Below are 22,847 nucleotides of genomic sequence, written 5' to 3'. Positions count from 1 at the left end.
TGTATACAATATATAAATATATGTGTAATGTCTAAAGGGGAAACTTTGTTACTAAAGACATCGAACAGTTCTTGACTGATTTATTTCAAATTTTTAAATAGTACTGTAATGAATATTCGGACGGATACGGGTTGTATATTTTAATGTATGAATATATATGTAACACGTAAAGAGGAAACATTGTTTTCAAGATTCCCAAAAAGTTCTTCTACATCTACATGTACATCGATATTCTGTAATTCACTGTACAGTGTCTGGTGGAGGGTAGCCTGTACCACTTCTGATCATTTCCTTTCCTGTTCCAGTCGCAAATAGAGGAGGGAAAGACAGTTGTCAGTATACCTCCATAAGAGCCCTAATGTATTGTATCTTATCTTTGTGGTCCTTAAGCACATTTTATTGTTGTAGGCAGCAGAATCATTCTGCAGTCAGCTTTGAATGCCGGTTCTTTTAATTTTCTCAACAATGTTTCTCAAAACAATGTTGCCTTCCTTCCTGGATAATTGCCGTAATGCTTGTGTGGTGTTTGAACCTATCAGTACCAACTCAAGCATCCTGCCTCTGAATTGCTTCAGTGTCTTATCTGACCTGGTATGGATCCCAAGCACTTAAGTAGTATTCAAAAATAGGTCACACTAGTGCTCTGTATTGTGGTCTCCTTTACACTCTTCTAGAATTCTCCCAATAAGCCAATGTCAACCATTCACCTTCCCTACCACAATTCTCACATGCTCGTTCCATTTCATATCGCTTTGCAATGTAATGCCCAGATATTTAAACAACATGACTGTTCAAACAGGACACTACTAATGTTGCATTCAGACATTACAGGTTTGTTTTTCCTACTCATCCGCATTAACGTACATTTTTCTACATTTAGAGCTAGCCGTCATTCATTGCACCAACTAGAAATTTTGTCTAAGTTATCTTGTGTCCTCCCACAGTCGCTCAACTTTGACAACCGTACCTTACACTGCAGCATCACCAGCAAACAACTGCAGATTGCTGCCCACCCTGTTTGCCAATACATTTATGTGTATAGAGATTAATAATGGTGCTATCACATTTCCCAGGAACACTCCTGATGATACCATTGTCTGTGATGAACCCTCGCAGTCGAGGACAACTTACTGGGTTCTATATTACAAAGTTGTCCAGCCACTCACATATCTGTGAACCTATTCCACATACTTGTATCTCCTTTAACAGTCTGTAGTGGGGCACCACGTAAAACACTTTCCAGAAATCTAGAAAAATGTAATCTGCCTATTGCCCTTCATCCACAGTTTGCAGTATATTCTGTGAGAAATTGGCAAGGTGAGATTTTCAATAGTGATGCTTTCTAAAACAAGTTTACTTTAAACTTTCACACAGTGCTATAGCAGATGTTCAGGTGCAATGGGCTGCATATTTTTTAAACAACAGTGTACAGGCATTTTGTTAAAACTAACTTGTATGAAGAAAATCCTGTGCTGTGGTCTGCCGTGAAAACGTGTGGCATCGTAGCCGGCTGGGGTGGCCGAGCGGTTCTAGGCGCTACAGTCTGGAACCGCGTGGCCGCTATGGTTGCAGGTTCGAATCCTGCCTCGGACATGGATGTGTGTGATGTCTTTAAGTTAGTTAGGTTTAAGTAGTTCTAAGTTCTAGGGGACTGATGACCTCAGCAGTTGAGTCCCATAGTGCTCAGAGCCATTTGAAACATTTGTGGCATCGTATTATTTCTGTCTGTCAACCAAACTGCTTCTGAGATGTATATCCTTTCTGATTATATACAGGGTGATTATAATTAAAGTTAAACTTTCAAACCACTGTAGAAATAGCACCACTGGTCAGAATGACGTCTAATTGGAACGGAATATTATCGGAGAAGGTGGAAAATGCATGGCAGTAAAAAAATAGATAGTTACAAAATGTAGCAATAGATGGCACTGTAAGCATCATAATTTAATAGTGGTAGACTGCAAATGACAAATGAATCATACAACGCCTAAGGTGTACGTTTGATGCTAAAGAAACTGAATTACTCAGTGTGCATAGGTGCACAGGTGTGATACTGTTAGTTATGTAAGCCCATCCACCACAGCAAGGTCATATCACATCGGATGGGATAAATCAGTTTTTAATTGTTCTGAGGCCAAAAACCACATAAAACACATCACTCACATCAGTTTTCAATTGTCCTGAGGCCAAAAACTGCATGTAAAGCATCTCTCACATCAGTTTTTAATTGTCCTGAGACAAAAACCATATAAAAAGCAGCAACCAAAATCAAATCAGATTATTAATTTCTGTGTGACTGGTGCAAAACATGTTCAGTATGCTGCCCACTGTTTTCTGCAACAAGTTGAAATTGAGAAACAGCATGTTCCACAATTGATCGAAACGTATCTGGGGTCACGTTCAGAATGTGTTGTGCAATGCATGCCTTCAATGCAGCAGCTAAGTTTTCAATCAGAACACTGAACACAACATCTTTCAGATTGTTCCACGGCAAGAAGTAACAGGGATTAATCAGGTGATCGGGACTGCCAGGCTGTAGGGAAGTAGCAGCTGATAATTCTAGCATTTCCGAAATAGCACTTCAGGAGCTGCTTAACTGGATTTGCAATGTGCGGAAGTGCGCCATCTTGCATGAAAATGATAGCATCCACACAATCACACTGTTGGAGAGCTGGAACGACATTCTTATGTAAAAGACACTCACAGTGCTTTTCAGTAACGGTACAGGTAACAGGACCGGTAGCGCCTGCCTCTTCGAAAAAATATGGCCTTATGATAAATGATGCTGTAAACCTGCACCACATAGTGACCTTTTCAGGATGAAGTGGTACTGGTTGATTTGTGTGTGGTTTTTCCGTTGCCCATATTAGACAATTCTGTGTATTGACATATCCTGTCAGCTGGAAGTGGCCTTCGTCTGTCCACAAAATCTTTCACAGCCAATCATAGTCTACTTCCATATGAGCAAGAAATTCTAAAGCAAAGGTCTCTCTTGCTGGTAGGCCAACAGGAAGCAACTCTTGCACATGGCTAATTTTGTATGGATAGCAAAGAAGGATGTTTCATATGATTATATGCACTGTGTTCTTAGGTATGTCCAATGTTCAGGCAATTCTTCATGCACTACAGGTTTGCACACCACTACTTGTCTCATTCTGCATTGCTGTGCCCATTGCTTCCACTGACATCGAATCAATTCGTTTCCTCCCTGTACCAGGTTGAGCACCAAAACAACCCGTCTTTTCGAATTTCCGAATCGTTTTCTCCAGATCCACGGCATTCATCAGACCAATGCATTTTTTCAAACCCTTCAGTGTCCAGAACTTCTGCAGAGCAATGTGTGCCCAGTCATCATTCTTGTAATACAACTTTACAGGCAGAGCGCGTTTCTGCATTGAGACAGTCATGGTGCATGTCGCAGGTGTGAAAGGAGGAAAAGCCATGTACCCAGCGTGTTTATATCAACTTCTGTGGGTTGTGCGCATGACAAGTGTTTTCATTTATGTATTCTGACACATACAGCACCATCTATTGATCAGTTTTCACCCTATTTGTTTTCTTCTGCCATAAGTTTTCCTTCTTGTCTGATAATATTCCATTGCAATTTGACGTGTTTTTGATCAGTGATGTTATTTCTACAGCATTTTGAAAGTTTAACTTCTAATTATAACCAAACTTTATATTTTTAAAAAATTGTGCACACATCAATGTGTAATTTTGTTTTCTTCCTGGCAGTTGCTTTTCAAAAAAAAAAAAAAAAAAAAAAAAGTAAAGTTTGGTATATGGCTTGTCAGCTTATGATTAACCTGGTACTAGGGAATACGAACATGCAATAACAATAAGTGAGGCTCAAGGTCGAAGAGAAGAGGGATGAGGAGATGTACAGAGTCTGGGGGGGATTGACATATATTGGGGGAAAGAAGAGATGGACAAAGAGAAGTAAGAGGGGAAGGTGGAGAGAGATGGGGGCAGGAGGCGATGGGCAGAGAGAGGGGGAAGGCGGAGGAGATTGATCAGGAGAGGGTGAGGAGGAGGTGGACAGGGGGGGGGGGGTAGGATGAGGAGGACATGGACACAGAGGGGGAAGAATTAGATTAGGATGTCGATCCAATTTCCATACAAATTTAGCCATTACAAAGCATTGCTTTTCACTAGTGGCATATACAGAGGAGTCCAAACAAGAACAAATTCTGCATCTGAAAATCCTCACAAAAGACAAACTATGTTGGGTCATGTCCAGCAGAATAATTCTACTATGGTACCGTAGATCCATAAGTATGGTGACACAACACTCATACACATACATACTCTGCAGTCTGCTGTATGTACATGGGAGACGATACTTAGTGTTGTACCACATATTATGATTTCTTCCCATTACAGCTGTGTATGTACTGCAGCAAGAATGAGTACTTAAATGCTTTTCTGCGCACTGCAGTTAGTCTATTCCTATCTTTGTGAAACCTTACTGAGGATGTATATTTCTAGATTTTTCACTTAATACTGGTTCTTGAAATTTTGTGAGAAGGCTTCATGGGGTAAGTGGTGTCTACCAATTCATGATTTTCAGCATTTCTGTGATGCTCTCTCCTGAGGTAAACAAACTGAGACAGTTCTTAACAGTAAGTTTTAAAGTTTGTATAAAAAAACGTTTATAAATGTTCTGTGTTCCTCCTCCTGCTGAATGGCAATTGTATGATTCACTTCTGTGAAGGATCACTTTTTATATTATTGAGCTCACTACAGCTGTGTAATGATTCCTTTAGTTGGCCAGAGTTGGAACAAAGCTGCCTCTTTTACAAAGGCCTATAAGAAAAAGGCACGTTGCCCGAAATTGTGAGATCTCAGTGACCTGGGAATAAGGACCAGGTATTCTTTATCCATGTCATCTATTTATCATTGAGGAAGGAGTTGATTAAAGAATGCTTGAACATCAAGTTGTCAATGAAAAGAGCTCTGTCCTGTTGGAAAATAAAGTGTACTGAGTCGTGGGTAAGTTGAGGAAAAAGCCATTTTCCCAACATGTTCCTGTATATTACTTCACTAACAATTCTCTCTGAAAAAAAGAATGCTGTGTAAACTTTGTTTTGCTATAAGTGACAAAACATGTTTGCCTTTGCTGAGTCTCTATCATGCTGCAGTATTTCACAGGGATTTTGCAGACCCCAAATGCGAACATTCGGTCTATTCTCCTTGCAACCAAACTGAAATATTTCTTCGGCACAACAAATTAAACATATGAGAAATGCTTCATCATCCACATTTCTGACAATGTCTTCACAAAATTCAGCATGCTTCTCATTGCCATTTTTTCAACAATATTATGTGCAAATTGCAAGTGGTAGGGCTTGTACAGCAAATAGCATCACGAATCTCGCAATTCAGTTGGTTGAAGTATGCCTAGTTCTCTACTAGCTCTGTTGGTTGACTTACTTGGACTATGCAAAAAACATTTTTCATTCATCTCACATAGTCATCTGGCATGCACTGCTAGCCCATACTTCATCCTTTGTAGAGACATCCAGCTTGTTGAAATTGCTTAAACCACATTTTCACACACATCTGTGCAGAAAATCACGCCAACAGTATAGACAACTGTATGTTGAATGGGGATGGCCACACAGTGTGTTTCCACATGCTTTGCACCTGCAGACTTCTGTTGTCACTGGCACAAACATGCTCCAGTCCATTTGTTCTGCGTGTTTTACACATTGAGTGCTGGCCACACGAGTGGGAAATGCATTATGTTTTTATGATCTGTCTGGGGGGAAACAGCCCTCCAGAAAGAATGGTGCCCATGAATTTGTTATATACATAGCAGTGCATGCAGCAGCCGGTGGTTTACCTGAATTCTGTTTGTATGCTTTTCTTGTGTTATTTACTTTAGTTACTGATTACTGTATTTTGTATAGTGTGATGTGTCTATGCAAAAATTAACATTCTCAAGCTGTGTCTGAACAATGTATCACCGCTGATTTGACAAGCCTGCTCGGTAAAAGCCAGTATAACTATGTATAACTACTTATGACATAGCTGGGTAGAGGGCTGGGGACTCAGAAGCTTGCTGCTCAGTTTGCAGACACACTATACCAGTCTTGCGTTACTGCCATTGTAGCCATCTTATTGTATCTTATAAAGTGTCAAAATGGAGCATCTGGACAGCAAAGTAGTGATTATGGAACTGCAGAAACACCCATGGCTTTACAACATGCAGGATGAAGAGTACAACAATAGAGATAAAAAGACAGAATCATGATGAGCAGTTTCAGCGGCCATTTGGGGAGAAAACTGGGATGGAATGAATCACAAACAGAAACAAAATCTTGGTGTGCACTGACAGTAAATATTTATAAACAGTGTAAACTGAAAAGTATTCATGAATAAAATGTCAACAACCCAGTTTTTGCAGTGAGGATGTTAGCATAATGATCTTATTGTGGTACATATCCTTCAGGGAACAGAGGTAATCAGCAAATATTCTCTGATGCCACTATTAATTCCTTTTGCCCCATATTCCGGAATACTTTCCATTATGGATATCAGTCTTCATCAGAATTGCAGCTCTAATGTCTCACAAAATCATAAAGTGCCCAACATATTTGTATAACAGCATCCACGACATCCGCATTAACAGTGATTGGACAATGGAGAATTCTCCATTTATTAGATAAAAAGTGAAATAGACATTCTACATAATGCCATGCTTGTGACAGCCTGTAGTTAAAGACTTTCTGTTTATTAGTAAAGCTTTTGCGGCATATGGTCTCATTATGTTGTCACTCATCGTAAAAGTCTCAGCAGCCACATACACGTAACGACTTTTCAGTCCACAAGCATCATTTGGAAGTAGTGGTGCTCTGGCAAATTTAAAGTTTGATTGTAAGCATTTTACCCAATTGCTTTGAATACAGTACAATCTCCCTGATGACTAAATTCCCCTATGTCTGTGAATCTGAAACGATGATTATAGTCTGTTATGGTCATTAGTACAATAGAAAAGTACTTTCTGTAGTTTTAGTATTTACTGCCTGATCTCCATGGCTTAATGATTCTTATGTGTCTTCCATCAATGGATCACACAACGTGGGAGACATTTCTTGTCTTCTTATACTGATCACTGATATTTTTTCAATCTTCCATGGTTGGTGGTTTCATGTATATTCCTTTTTTAGCATCTGCCAAATGGAAATGTTGTGCGTCTAATGATGTGTGCAGTTGTAGATCTGCCAAGAAGAAACTCAAAATGTAGAGAACACATTGAAGTTCCAATCCCTAGATACCTGTAAAATTTGATTTGATTTGTGAAGCCCTATGGATCTTATTTTCATTTATATTTTGCATGACACTTTTTAGGAAATTCTTATTTTCAAGTGAATTTTCTGTGTTTTGTGCCAGTTATTGTGATGTTTTTCCATGTGCGAGGTGCATGGCCTATTTAACAACCAAAAACAAAGAAATAGTGGTTGCTGGTGATTTCAATGTAGATTTCCTTAAAGACTCTCCCAATAAGAACTTATTTGAGTTAGTAACACTATCATTCAACTTAATTCCCACATGACACTAGGATAGCCACTTGCTCACAAACAGCCATTGATAATATCTTTATAGAAAAGTCAAATGAACAAAATTATATTACAAAACCAATAGTCAATGGCCTCTCAGACCATGACATGCAGTTCCTTCTGTTAAATGTTAATACTGAACAGGATATAAAATCTGTTAAATCTGAGCTCGAGGGTAATCAGTAAGCCAAAAATTGATTATTTTAGGACACTCCTCAGAGACATTCACTGGACTGATGTTTACAGTGCTCATGGCATGAACGAAAAATATATCATTTTTGCTAATAAAGTGCTTACCTTATTCGAACACTGCTTTCCCCCAAAACTTACCAAGGTTAGAGCAAAGTCTACAAAGAAGCCATGGATTACTCAAGGAATAGGGGTATCTTGTAAAACAAAAAGAAAACTGTATCTGTCAATCCAAAACATTTCCAATGTTGATGCTATAGCACATTATAAGAAATACTGCAGAATATTAAAGACTGTAATACAGATGTCAAAGCAAATATATTACAAGGAAAAGATAGTCATATCAGATAACAAAATAAAGACAATATGGGATATAGTGAAGGAGGAGACCGGTAGAACCAGACATGAAGAGGAACAAATAGCATTAAGAGTAAATGATACATTGGTGACAGATGTGTATAGTGTTGCAGAACTTTTTAACAAACATTTTATAACTGTTACTGAAAAGATGGGATTGTCAGGTTCGGTAGATGCTGCTATGGATTACCTTAGACCAGACATTTCAAGTAACTTCCATATTATGAATTTGACCCTCACTACCCCAACAGAAATAATGTCCATCATAAAATCTTTAAAATCAAAAACATCTAGTGGGTATGATGAAATATCAACAAAGTTAATTAAAGAATGTGATTCTGAGCTAAGTAACATATTAAGCTATCTGTGTAACCAGTCGTTTATCAGTGGAATATTTCCTGAATGGCTGAAATATGCTGAAGTTAAGCCACTGTTTAAGAAGGGAGATAAAGAAATAGCATCAAATTTCCGTCCAATTTCACTGTTGCCAGCATTCTCAAAAATTTTTGAAAAAGTAATGTACAGTCGTCTTTATAACCATCTTATCTCAAATAACATACTGTCAAAGTCACAGTTTGGATTTCTAAAAGATTCTGATATTGAGAAGGCTATCTACACTTACAGTGAAAATGTACTTAATTCATTAGACAAAAAATTGCAGGCAACTGGTATATTTTGTGATCTGTCAAAAGCATTTGACTGTGTAAATCACAATATCCTTTTAAGTAAACTAGAATATTATAGTGTAACAGGAAATGCTGCAAAATGGTTCAAATCTTATATCTCTGGCAGGAAACAAAGGGTGTTATTAGGAAAGAGACATGTATCAAGCTATCAGGCATCATCCAACTGGGAACTAATTACATGTGGGGTCCCACAAGGTTCCATTTTGAGGCCCTTACTTTTTCTTGTGTATATCAATGACCTTTCATCAGTAACATTACCAGATGCCAAGTTTGTTTTGTTTGCTGATGATACAAACATTGCAATAAATAGCAAATGAAGTGTAGTCTTAGAAAGATCAGCCAATAAAATATTTGTGGACATTAATCACTGGTTCCTAGCCAATTCTTTGTCACTAAACTTTGAAAAAACACACTACATGCAGTTCAGAACTTGTAAGGGGTGTCCCAAGAGTATATGTCTAACATACGATGACAAGAAGATAGAAGAAGTGGACAGTGTTAAATTCTTGGGATTACAGCTTGATAATAAATTCAACTGGGAGGAGCACACCACAGAACTGCTGAAGCGTCTTAACAAATCTCTGTTTGCAATGCGAATTTTGTCAGACATAGGGGATATAAAAATGAAAAAGCTGGCATACTATGCTTACTTTCATTCCATAATGTCATATGGGATTATTTTTTGGGGTAATTCATCAAGCCAAGCTAAAGTTTTCTGGGCACAAAAACGTGCAGTAAGAGTTATATGTGGTGTGAACTCAAGAACATCCTGCAGAAGCCTGTTTAGGAAACTAGGGATACTAACTACAGCTTCCCAATATATTTATTCCTTAATGAAATTTGTCATTAAAAATATATCACTTTTTCAAACCAACAGCTCAATTCATGGAATCAATACTAGAAATAAGAATAATCTTCACAAGGATTTAAAGTCACTTAGTCTTGTACAAAAAGGTGTGCATTATTCAGGAACACACATTTTCAATAACTTGCCAGCAGCCATAAAAAGCTTAACAACCAATGAAATTCAGTTTAAGAGAAGCCTAAAGGATTTATTGGTGGCCAACTCCTTCTACTCCATTGATGAATTTCTTAGTAAAACCAACTGATTTGTATATAAGTACAACATAACTTCTGCACAATTTCAGTGCAGTAATGTGTTCACTGAAAATTTGTGTGTGTGTGTGTGTGTGTGTGTGTGTGTGTGTGTAAGTATAATCTAACTTCTGCACCATTTCAGTGCAGTAATGTGTTCATTGTAAATAAGTATTACAGTAGTTGTATTACATGTTTATTACCTTATAAATAAATAAAAAACTTTTTTATTTTAAATTCAGTGCATTAGTGTTTGTAAAATGACTCTTAGTGTTCATCAAAAAATGACGATCATTCCACTTGGGACCTGTGGAATGGTACATTAGCTTATTTGTTTTAGTTGTAAATATTTGTCATGTATTGTTGTTTTTCTGACATGTTCCACATCCTGGAGGACCTCCTCACTACGGATCAATTGGAATGAAAGTAAATCTAATCTAATCTAATCAGCATTGTTAGTTAAAAATGGCACTTTTTGTACATTACCCGATACCACTGGATAACGATGGCAGCACACTATGTGAGGATGGCATTCTTATTTAATGAATTTCAGATCACAGTTGATACTAACAATAAGAGTGCATGGTAAATGTTACTACTTGTTGCACTGCCACACTACTGATGTGATTTCCCTGGGTTTCATGCTGTGTAAGAAAAGTACGTGTGTGGCCAGCACTGACAAAGTCCCGTGTGTTGCATAAATTCAGGTACAAATGTGTGTGAAAAATATAATTGTGTGGCCATAGTCTTAGTTGGTACTTCAGTGCTAAATCAGAGACAAAAGGCCCTCTGCACAGAAATTGTCAATTTACTTATTCCATACTCAAGAAGAAAGAAAACCTTTTGCTATGTGGTGGCCATCTTGCCCACAACTGATGTGAAATAGCTGTCTGTTGACACAAGCTCTGAAGCAATCATTTCTGCCACTATCAGTGGTAATGAAAACTTTAGAGTTGCTTCTTTCCAATTATGTGTAGGTTTTTCACATCCAATCTGAAACAGTCATTCTTTACAACCACAAGCTGTCGACAGAAGACAAAAAAAGTGAGAGTGAGGGTTTTCTTTATAGGGTGGCGATGTTGAAATAATGCTTACTCACAATATGCTTTCTGCTATAGTCTGAACAAATTCTTAGGAAGTGTATATGCAGATGTATAGGCACATTTGCATTGAGTAACCAAATCATTTACATAAAAATTGAAAAACTAGTAGAAACCAACATGGAGGAAGATCATTTAGCATTCAGGAGAAACATAGCAACCCACAAGGTTATATTGACCCTACAGCTTTTATTAGAAGATATACTACAGAAAGGCAAACCTAGTTATAGCATTTGTAGACATTGACAACGTTGACTGGCATACACTCTTCGAACATCTTGGGGATGTAGGATAATAACATACATAGTGCAAGGTTACCCACAATTTGTGCAGAAACCACACTACAAAGAGTCAAGTTGAGGAGGGAGTGAGACAGGGTTGTAGCATCTCCCCCATGTTGTTCAATCTATACAATGAACAAGCAGCAAAAGAAACCAAGAAAAAATTTGGAGACAGAATTAGAGTTCAGGGAGAAGAAATAAAGACTTTGAAGTTAGCTGATGATGATACAATTCTGCCACACACAGCAAACGACTTGGAAGAACTTTTGAATGGAATACATAGAATCTTGAAAAGAGGTTATAAGATGAACAACAACAAAAGCAAAACAAGGGTCATGCAGTGTAGCTGAGTTAAATCAGATGATGCTGGAGGAATTAGATTAGGAAACGAGACACTAAAAGCAGTCAAATAGTTTAGTAGTTGGACCAAAAACTAACTGTTGATGGCCAAAGCAGAGAGGATATTGTTATAACCAGGAATAACACAATAACCTCTTCAGTCTGGTTTATTAAATCACAAATCACTTTTTAACAATTATGTTAGCCAAGTGTCCCAGGCTCACACTCAGAAGTAATGCAGAATTAAAGTTTGGGTATACCAATGTCCGAATGTGCATGGTAGGGTGCACGTCCCGTAATTATTCCCAAGTCCAGTGAAGTTCAGTCTCTCCAAGTGAAGTCGCAAGATTTTCTGCCAAGCAGCCAGGTAACCTCGAGTGGTGCGGCAAGTCATCCACAAGCAGCTGGAACACGGCGTACTGCACTTCCCGATGAGAACTGTCATTTGCGGCAGCGGCCGGGTTTATATAAGGCTTGCTAGTTAATGGAGCCGTCGGCTGGGTTTTCCAGGGAAAACCAGTCGCAATGTTTCCTGGCGTAGCCAATTGCTGTGTGCTGACAATGCGCGCGCGAAGGCGGCCAGTGGTGGTAGCCGCGAGCCGCCCGGAGAAGTGCGCCCAGCGATGTATTTCTCGGCCACGTAAGGGAGCGTGCATGTGAAGCCGGCCAGCGATGGAAGCAGCCCAGAGAAGTGCGCCCAGCGATGTATTTCTCGGCCACGTAAGGGAGCGTGCATGTGAAACCGGCCAGCGATGGAAGCAGCCCAGAGAAGTGCTGCTAGCGATGTATTTGGCGGCCGCGTACTGGAGGCGCGTTGTTCGGTGTTTGTTGGAAGTGGTGTATACCACAGATATAAACTGTAGACTGGCTACAGTACAAAAATTATTTTTGTAAGAGATGGATTTGCTAACAGCTAATATAAATTTAAGTGTTAGGAAGTCTTTTCTGAAGGTTTTTGTATAGAATGTAGTGTTGTACAGAAGTGAAATGTGGATGATAAGGAGTTCTGCAAAAAAAAAATGTAAGTTTTTTTGGATGTTGTGCTACAGAAGAATGCTGAAAATTGAATGAACAGATCAAGTAACTAATGGGGAAGCACTGAAATAAACTGAGTAAAAAAGAAATTTATGGCCCAACTTGACTAAATGAAGGGATCGGTTGGTAGGACACTTCCTGAGGCATCAAGAAATTGTCTGTTTGGTGTGGAAGGAAGTAAGTGTGTTTTGGAGGGGGGGTTTAAAAGTTGAAGAGCAAAATGAAGGCTTGAATACAATAAGCAGGTTCAAATATATATATAGGTTTCAGTAGTTATGCAGAGATGAAGAGGCTTGCATAGGATAGACAAGTGTGGGCAGCTGCATGAAGACTTTGTACTGAAGACTACAGCAAGAATGACCATTTTATTTGAACATACTATATAATACTCAAATGAGTGGTACTAAAAACACTAGAGAAGGCCCTGTAAGTTGCAAGACCACTTAGTCTTGCATGTGTGTGTTTCAGTTACTGTGGCACAGACATTTAATTAATCTCTGAGTTGTGGCCTTGAAGGAGCCTAAACAAATCTGCAACACAGTTATGAACCTGGCCGTCAAAAGCTCTAATCCTGTAGAAGTATCAGTCCTATGCAAATACCTCACCTGTTGCTCCCTCCCAAAACTGAATCATGCTGTGCTTGTAAAAATTTTCTCTCCTTCTCCCAGTTCTCACCAACCCTACCAATCAAACTCGTCCCAAAACCGATATTAAACACTGCCTTACTGTTTCCTCCTCCATCTGTGATTCAACCACCCAATCTACATAATATTCTTGCCTGTCCCAATTCTATCTCTGCTCCCATGGTTCATATACATGCAAAAGAACAATTGGGCTCTAACACCTTGAGTCAGTGTCCATATGTGTGTAAGTTCTGCTTGTGTGAATGTGTGCATGTGTTTTCTACTGCAGAACAACTACTTTGTCTGGAAGGATGGTCACTTCCTTTCTACTGCAGAAGAATTACTTTGTCTGAAAGATATGGTAACTCCCTCACTGTGTCCAAGAAATATGTGGAACAGTAAGCTGCTGAGCATGTCATACAACACTGTTTGCTTGATTTCAATGACTGCCTCTCAACCCATTGCATTTGGATTCTTCTCAATGCTCCTAGCTTCTCTGAACTATGCATTTGGAACTCTCTCTGCAACATATCCTTTGTTCCCATAACCCTCCTGCCTCAATCTTTGCTAATCCTCGTTCCTCACCAAACTCTTGGCACACACCGCACTCTCTCACAGGAAGCACTACAGCATCCCCACCATCACACACACACCTGCTGTGTTATCCTTCATCTTCCCCCACCATGCTTTTTCTGTAGCCCCACTACCCACCCCATCCCAGGCAAGGTATCTTCCCAGCCCAGAGTAGCCATAGCGTTCAGAGATGATAGTGGCCAAGTGTGTGTGTGTGTGTGTGTGTGTGTGTGTGTGTGTGTGTGCTTTTTTTTTTGTTTCTTCATTTGATAGAGGACTTCATCTGATAGACGACTTTGTCCAATAGCTGAAAAATATCCTACAGCCTACTTTTAAATCTGCCTTCTGCTTCTCATTGCCTCCTCTGTGAGGTGAGTAGCTGCCTATCATAGTTCATAATGTTATTGTCATTTGACCAGGATTTTCCCTTGTTTGATAACTTAACATCAATGTTTCCTTAGACCACTGTATGGACTATGCCATTGCAACATCCTAATACGGTTCAGTTAGCAACAGAATTTGTGAAAGTACCTCCTGCATTCATCAACAACGAGGACTGTTTTCACTTGTATCAAACTAGTAATCCAGTTTTTCAACAAATATTGTGTAGCATCTTTAGTATCATCTCCGCCTATAGAAGACTTTGGTGCATTGACCAGAAGGCCAACTATGGATGTAGGTAAAATGTATTCTGTATGCTGGTGTGCACTCTGCTGAAACACTGAGGGTAGAATACAGTTTCTAATTGCTATTACAAAACTCTATTGAATCTCAGAAAATGATTACCATTTATAATTATTATTTTTCTTAAAGTATGTGGCACAAAACTGAATCACTATTTCTTAAAAATCTTCATTTTTTTAGGTCCTGGACAGAAAGAAGGAAATATACTAAACAAAAGAAGCAATATTTACAACTACAGCGACCAACTTTGCCGGAAGGAACAAAGCTCATTAAATTTCCTATTCAGAATGCAGGTGAGAGAAAAATTTCATTATGTTGTCCCAGTTAATTTGGTTCCAGTTGACAAGGCAGTTTAGTGTCTTAAAAGAGCAGGGAGAATGTTCTTGTCACTATTAATAGTTGTACTTTGATGTTTCCATTATAAACTAAGTTTTGTTATTGTTTTTCTTTGCTGTAATATTGGTTTTGTTTTATGAATTGTAGTTACAAGACTATAATATTCATTAACTGTAAATTTTTTGCTGCAGTGGGATTAAAAAACGCGGTAGAGTTAAGGGTTGTTCTGCACATATACATCATGCATTCTCTGAAGCCATCGACTATTCAGTAGTGTTCTGAGTGCTCTGTTGTGAATGTCGTAGCCAGTGCAAGCATTATACATGAGCTTAGTGAGTTATTTAGTGAACAATGGAAAATCCACGATGGAATGTTACAATACAAGAGAAGGAAGCTTGCTACTCACCATGTAGCGGAGATGCTGAGCCGCGATAGGCACAATAAAAAGTTCACACAATCATAGCTTTCGGCAGTCTCAGAGAGCTGAAACTACACTGCGATCAGCAGCACCAGTGCATGATGGGAGTGGCGACTGGGCGGGGTTTAAGGAGGAGGCTGGGGCGGGGAGGGGGAGGGATAGTATGGTGGGAGTGGCGGACAGTGAAGTATTGCAGTTTAGGCGGAGGGTAGGAGAGTGGTGCAGAGGGGGAAAGTAGCAGGGGGGGGGGGGGGGGGGGGGGATCAAAAGATTGGGTGTGGCGATGAAGTGACGGCTGTGCAGTGCTGGAATGGGAACAGGGAGTGGGCTGGATGGGTGAGGACAGTGACTAACAAAGGTTTAGGCTATGAGGGTTACGGGAGTGTAGGATGTATTGCAGGGAAAGTTCCCACCTGCGCAATTCAGAAAAGCTGGAGTTTGTGGGAAGGATCCATATGGCACATGCTGTGAAGCAGTCATTGAGGTGAGGGGTATCATATTTGGCAGCATGTTCAGCTACAGGGTGGTCCAATTGTTTTTTGGCCACAGTTTGTTGGTGGTCGTTCATGCTGATAGACAGCTTGTTGGTTGTCATGCCTACATAGAATGCAGCACAGTGGTTGCAGCTTAGCTTGTAGATCACATGACTGATTTCACAGGTAGCCCTGTCTTTGAAGTGATAGGTAATGTTAGTGATCGGACTGGAGTAGGTGGTGGTAGGAGGATGTATGGGACAAGTCTTGTAATTAGGTCTACTACAGGGGTATGAATGAGTACACGGTATGGTTTGAGAGTAAATTGGAGAAAGACGAAGGTAATGAGAAGTAGTAGAAATGAGAACAGAGAGAAACTTAACATCAGGATTGATGGTCACGAAGTCAATGAAGTTAAGGAATTCTGCTACCTAGGCAGTAAAATAACAAATGACGGACGGAGCAAGGAGGACATCAAAAGCAGACTCGCTATGGCAAAAAAGGCATTTCTGGCCAAGAGAAGTCTACTAATATCAAATACCAGCCTTAATTTGAGGAAGAAATTTCTGAGGATGTACGTCTGGAGTACAGCATCGTATGGTAGTGAAACATGGACTGTGGGAAAACCGGAACAGAAGAGAATCGAAGCATTTGAGATGTGGTGCTATAGACGAATGTTGAAAATTAGGTGGACTGATAAGGTAAGGAATGAGGAGGTTCTACGCAAAGTCAGAGAGGAAAGGAATATGTGGAAAACACTGATAAGGAGAAGGGGCAGGATGATAGGACATCTGCTAAGACATGAGGGAATGACTTCCATGGTACTAGAGGGAGCTGTAGAGGGCAAAAACTGTAGAGGAAGACAGAGATTGGAATACGTCAAGCAAATAATTGAGGACGTAGGTTGCAAGTGCTACTCTGAGATGAAGAGGTTAGCACAGGAAAGGAATTCGTGGCGGGCCGCACCAGTCAGTAGATTGATGACAAAAAAGAAACAGGGGTATGAACCATGAGATAAGGGATTGGGAGCAGGGGTTGTGTAAGGATGGACAGGTATATTCTGTAGGTTCGGTGGACAGTGGAATACCACAATAGGAGGGGTGGGAAGGATGGTGGGTAGGACATTTCTCATTTCATGGCACAACGAGACATAGTCAACACCCTGGTGGTACTGATTTATGAGGGGAATGCTCCTCTGTGTCCGGACTGTGGGACTTTGGGAGGTGGTGGGACACTGGAAAGATAAGGCATGGGAGATTTGTTTTTGTACAAGGATGGGAGGATAATTACGGTCATTGAAGGCTTCAGTGAGACCCTTCGTATATTTAGAGAGGGACTGCTTGTCACTGCAGATGCGATGACCACAGGTGACTAGACTGTACGGAAGGGACTTACAGGTATGGAATGGGTGGCAGCTGTCGAAGTGGAGGTATTGCTGGTCATTAGTAGGTTTGATATGGTCGGAGGTTCTGATGCAAGCATCTCTAAGGTGGAGGTCAACATCTAGGAAGATGGCTTGTTGGGTGGAGTAGGACCAGGTGAAGCAAATGGGGGAGGTGTTGAGGTTCTGGAGGAATGTGAATAAGGTGTCCTCATCTTCAATCCAGATAGCAAAGATGTCATCATTGAATCTGAACCAGGTGAAGAGTTTGGGATTCTGGGTTTTTAGGAAGGATTCCTGTAGGTGGCCCATGGGTACGTTAGCATAGGATGGTGCCCTCCAGGTGCCCATAGCCATACTGCGGATTTATTTGTTGGTAATGCCTTCAAAGGAGAAGTAGTTGTAGGTGAGGATATAGTTGGTCATGGAGACTAGGAAGGAGGCTGTTGATTTGGAATCCATAGGGCGTCTGGAAAGGTAGTGTTCAATAGCAGTAAGGCCATGGGCATTAGGAATGTTAGTGTACAGGGAGATGGCATCAATAGTGACACGCAGGGCATGAAATGGTTGGTATCTTTTACATAGGAGGATAGGTTCTGGGTAATAGGTTGAAGGTGTTGGTCTATGAGATTAAAGATTCTCTCAGTGGGGGCACAGTAACCGACCACAATGGGGCGTCCTGGGTGGTTGGGTTTATGGACTTTAGGAAGCATGTAGAAGGTGGTAGTGCGGGGAGTGGTAGGGGAAAGTAGAGAGATCGACTCTGGAGAGAGGTTCTGGGATGGGCCTAAGGATTTGAGTAGTGACTAGAGATTCTGCTGGATTTTTGGAATGGGATGACTGTGGCATGGTTTGTAGGTGGAAATATCTGACTGCTGACAGAGTCCTTCTGCCACGTAATCCTTGTGGTTCAAAACTACGGTGGTGGAGCCTTTGTCTGCAGGTAGGATTATAAGATCAGGATCAGTTTTTAGATGGTGGACTGCGGTTCTTTCTGCGGATGTAAGGTTAGTATGCATGTTGAGGGATTTGGGGAATGATGGTGAGGCAAGGTTCGAGGATTAGAAATTTTGGAAAGTTAACAAGGGTTAGTGGGGGTAGATCACGGTTGGCTAGTGGAGTGAACTGAGTTAGGCAACTTTCAATGTTGGTCTTTGGTTGAGTCTGATTGGTGTGGTTGGGGGGGGGGGGGGGGGTCTGGAGCAACTGAATTATATTCTCCGCCAGGGTTTTGATTACCTCTCGTCGTGCGTCGTGCCCTGAAATGAGAAATGTCCTACCTACTATCCTCCCCACCCCATGGTATTCTGCCGTCCACCAAACCTACACAATACACTTGTCCATCCTTACACAACCCCTGCTCCCAATCCCTTACCTCATGGCTCATACCCCTGTAATAGACCTAGATGCAATACCTGTCCCATACATCCTCCTACCACCAGCTACTACAGTCCAGTCACTAACATTGCCTACCACATCAAAGGCAGGGCTACCTGCGAAACCAGTCATGTGGTCTACAAGCTAAGCTGCAACCACTGTGCTGCGTTCTATGTAGGCATGACAACCAACAAGCTGTCTTGTCAGCATGAACGGCCACCAACAAACTTGTGGTCTACAAGCTAAGCTGCAACCACTGTGCTGCGTTCTATGTGGGCATGACAACCAACAAGCTGTCTGTCAGCATGAACGGCCACCGACAAACTGTGGCCAAAAAACAAGTGGACCAACCTGTAGCTGAACACGCTGTCAAACATGATACCCCTCTTCTCAATGACTGCTTCACAGCCTGTGCCATATGGATCCTTCCCACCAACACCAGCTTTTCTGAATTGCTCAGGTGGGAAATATCCCTGCAATACATCCTACGCTCCCGTAACCATCCTGGCCTCAGCCTCCATTAGTAACTGTCGTCACCCATCCAGCCCCTCCCTGTTCCCATTCCGGCACTACACAGCCGTCATTTCACCGCCACACCCAGTCTTTTAATTTTTATTTTTATATCTCTCCTTTCTGCTACTTACCCCCTCCCCCCTCCATACCTTCTCTCCTATCCTCCGTCTAAACTGCAACACTTCACTATCCGCCACTCCCACCGTACTATCCCTCCCCCTCCCCGCCCCAGCCTCCTCCTTACCCCCACCCAGTCGCCACTCCCATCGTACACTGGTGCTGCTGCTCGCAGTTTAGTTTCAGCTCTCTGAGACTGCTGATGTGTGTGCTAGTTGCGCTTGTGTGTGTGTGTGTGTGTGTGTGCGCGTGTGTGTGCGTGCGTGCGTGCGTGCGTGCGTGCGTGCGTGTGCGGGCGCGCGCTCACGTGTCTGCTGCTGGCAAAGGCCTTAATGGCCAGAAGCTATGTTTGTGTGAATCTTTTTATTGTGCCTATCGCGGCTCACCATCTCTGCTGTATGGTGAGTAGCAACTTAACTTCTCTCATATTATTATTGCAACAATGGAATAGTGTTGTTTACTTTGGTGGTTCAAGATTCAGAAAGTTAAGTAAGTATATTGTACATGAAACTTGTACTATGGATAAGGTTTGTGCAAGATAGATGCAGGCATATACAGGGGTCACTCCAAAAGAAATGCAGACTATTTTTTTTTTAATCCATCTTTTATTCTACATGTTTGAAAGTTTTACAGTGTTTAGATACATCCCTTAGTAACATTATTTTCATTTCTCCACATAATTTCCATCCCTCTCAACTGCCTTATGCCATCTTGGAACCAGTGCCTGTATACCCACACAGTAAAATTCTGGACCAACCTGTTGGAGCCACTGTTTGGCAATGTGCACAAGGGAATCATAATCTTTCAAACCTTGTTCTACGAAGAGAGTGTTTCAGTTTCCCAAAGAGATGATAGTCACATGGAGCTCGTACTGTTCCAAAAGTTCACTGCATACTGTTTTTCTTGTTTCTTTGTGAGCCACTGTCAACATCCTGGGAACCCACCTGGCACAAACCTTTTTTAACACCAACAGTTTCAGTATTCTGCAAACACTTCCTTCTCCTATCCCAACGTAGCATGACAATTCGTTCACTGTGATGCATCTGTCAGCAGTCACCAATTTGTTAACTCTCTGCACATTGTCTGGAGAGTGTGCAGTACGAGGCCTGCCGCTGTGAGAACAATCCTCAATATTGCCAAGCCCGCTTTCATCACATAACCTGCTTGCCCACCAACTAACTGTACTGCGATTGACAGCAGCATCTCCATACACCAACCTCTTGTAGAATATTCCCACTGCTTCGTTTTCACAGCTCAGAAATTCTATGACAGCATGTTGCTTCTGACAAACATCTAGTGTAGCAGCCATCTTGAAGACATGCTGTGACGGCGCCACAGGTTGAACTAAGTTTGAAAAAAAGCGGGGAAGTTGCATCGATACACTGTAAAACTTTCACACATGCAGAATGAAAACTGTATTTTTACAAAAATAGTGTACATTTCTTTTGGAGTGACCCTCGTAGCAAAAGAGAGAAAATATGTCTCAGTAATATTGGCACCACTAAAAAAAAAAAAAAAAAAAAAAAAAAAAACAGCAACCAGATCAACAGATAAAAGTTGGTGGCATTGCTTAAGGAAACATGAGTAGAATTTCATCTGCTGGAAAGGTTCCGCTAATGTTATCTTAATGTTATCTGGTACAATGAATCCTGTTTTATTGCTTGCAAAGAGTAAAATAATAATAACTCATGAATGCTGGGCAAGACTTCTGGACTAACTGGGTGAAAAAGTAAGTGTGTGTGTGTGTGTGTGTGTGTGTGTGTGTGTGTGTGTGTGTGTCAGAACATAGGTTGCAAAAGCAGGAAAAAAAGTCAACTTTCATTGGAATAATGAAAGCTGCTTTGAAAACAGAGGATTTGAAGTACTGACTGTCAGAAAATCCAGCCTGGTACAGATTTGAAGTGCCCCCCCCCCCCCCCCCCCCCCCACACACACTCTGGCATCTACTTATTTCCACATCTAAGGAAATTTATGGTTGAAAAATTTTATCTGTCTATGAAAAGATCAGGGGAGCTGTAGTTGAGGATTTCACAGACCTTCCGAAAAACACTTCAGTGATAAAATATAATCTTTGGAAAAGTGTTGTGCAAAGTGCATCGATGCAAAATCCTACCTACTCGAGCAATATTCTAAAATAGGTCACATAGGTAATCTGCTTTGCAGAATTTTTGCATTTCCCTATTATTCCACAAATGAATGATTGATCCTATATGATTGTTCAATTTCATATCTCTGCAAATTGTTACACCCATCTGTTTGTATGAATTTATCAATTCCGGTTGTTACTTGTTGATATTGTAGCCACAGGGTACTATGTTTTGTTCAGTTGGTATTGTGCACAATTTTAAATTTATGTATTTGAACATCAGCACATGTTTAGCATCTGTTCAAACTTCAGTAAAGCCTAGTTTACATGACGACATTGGGTTGCGCCACACGTTGCTTGGAATGCGTTGCATGCAAGTGGTTTCATATATGACTGTAGACACGGCGACACCAGTGTACACTTCAGTTTCATCGTTTTGTGGGTCCCTGAGTTGTGTCTGAAATGAAAGTTTTGGCAGCTGCACATCACACGAGTTGTGATGGAGTTAAAGCTTGTTGTGTGGAATTGCTGCACAAGGAAAAAAATAAGAAACGTGTTTTGATTCGTGACTGGATCAAGAAAAGACGTTAGCTTGGTTGCTCAGCATCCTTGCTGAAATAATTTATAATGGAAGATCGAATAAGTTCTTTTAATTATCTTATAATGTCACCAGAACCATTTACGTTACTTCTAAATAGAGTCAATTATGCGATAAGGAATAAAGGTACTGTAATGCATGAAGCACTGTCGCTAGAACTGAAATTACGTATCATATTGCGTGCATTACAATCGAGAACACTCGGTATGCTATAAGATATGGTTTTAGTTGGCGATGACGCTATTTCACTAACAGCAATAATTATTAATATTAACAGTAATAATTATTAACATTAGCAACAATAATTATTCGAAGCAGGCCACATTAACTTCTCTCTTGAAGATAGATCTGTACAGTAGCAATAGTTCAAAATTCGAACATATGTGAATGGGGAGCACTGCAGCAACGTTTTAAATAGATTAATATTGAATAAAGAATGCAGCTTCTTGAATTTGTATAGCCTTCCCTCCTGTCAACGATATTCCTTAACAAAGAGTTGGCCAACTTGTCTTGTAGACAAGAGCATTGCCACAGATAGAATTACACTTGCTTGTATTTTTATTAATTTAGTTGTATATGTGCTCCTAACTCAATAAATTTTGCCCTGCAGCTCAGGTATTGTCAAACCATTTATATTATAATTGCACATGACGGTCTCAGCAGCTTCATTATGTTGCATATTTTTGTAATCAGCATCACTGAAATCCCACAAACACCTATGTAAAGTATAGATATTCAAAAAGCGAACATTATTCTCCATCCCCACTTCATATTTCAGTTTGTCTATGCTCTACGAACACACACAACCTCAAAACTCAGGCAACTAGGGTCGCCAAAGTTGGAACATGCCGAAAGTGTTTAGTTTCACCAACGAGTTGCCCAAACGCTTGGCGCGCATGCACAGTGACCGGTAGTGCAGTTGCCTGCAACCTAGTGTCATCATGTAAACTAGGCTTAACATAATCCCCTGCCTCCAGAACTATGCAATTATTTTCTATATCTTATCAATGTTCTCAACTGCATT

The 22,847-nt window shown here is 40.6% G+C and overlaps 1 protein-coding gene across 1 annotated transcript in view; it reads left to right on the top strand.

Moving 5' to 3' along the window:
* The window catches only part of LOC126100710 (microprocessor complex subunit DGCR8), a 257,052-nt gene that overhangs the window by 150,654 nt on the left and 83,551 nt on the right, over positions 1-22,847 (top strand). The window contains exon 8 of the mRNA XM_049911330.1: positions 14,705-14,817. Coding sequence (XP_049767287.1) covers positions 14,705-14,817 — 113 coding nt within the window. The remainder of the gene's footprint in view (positions 1-14,704; positions 14,818-22,847) is intronic.

This window comes from Schistocerca cancellata, chromosome 9, assembly GCF_023864275.1.
Source record: "Schistocerca cancellata isolate TAMUIC-IGC-003103 chromosome 9, iqSchCanc2.1, whole genome shotgun sequence".
Lineage (NCBI taxonomy): Eukaryota > Metazoa > Arthropoda > Insecta > Orthoptera > Acrididae > Schistocerca > Schistocerca cancellata.
This window is presented reverse-complemented; position numbering and strand designations above follow the sequence as displayed.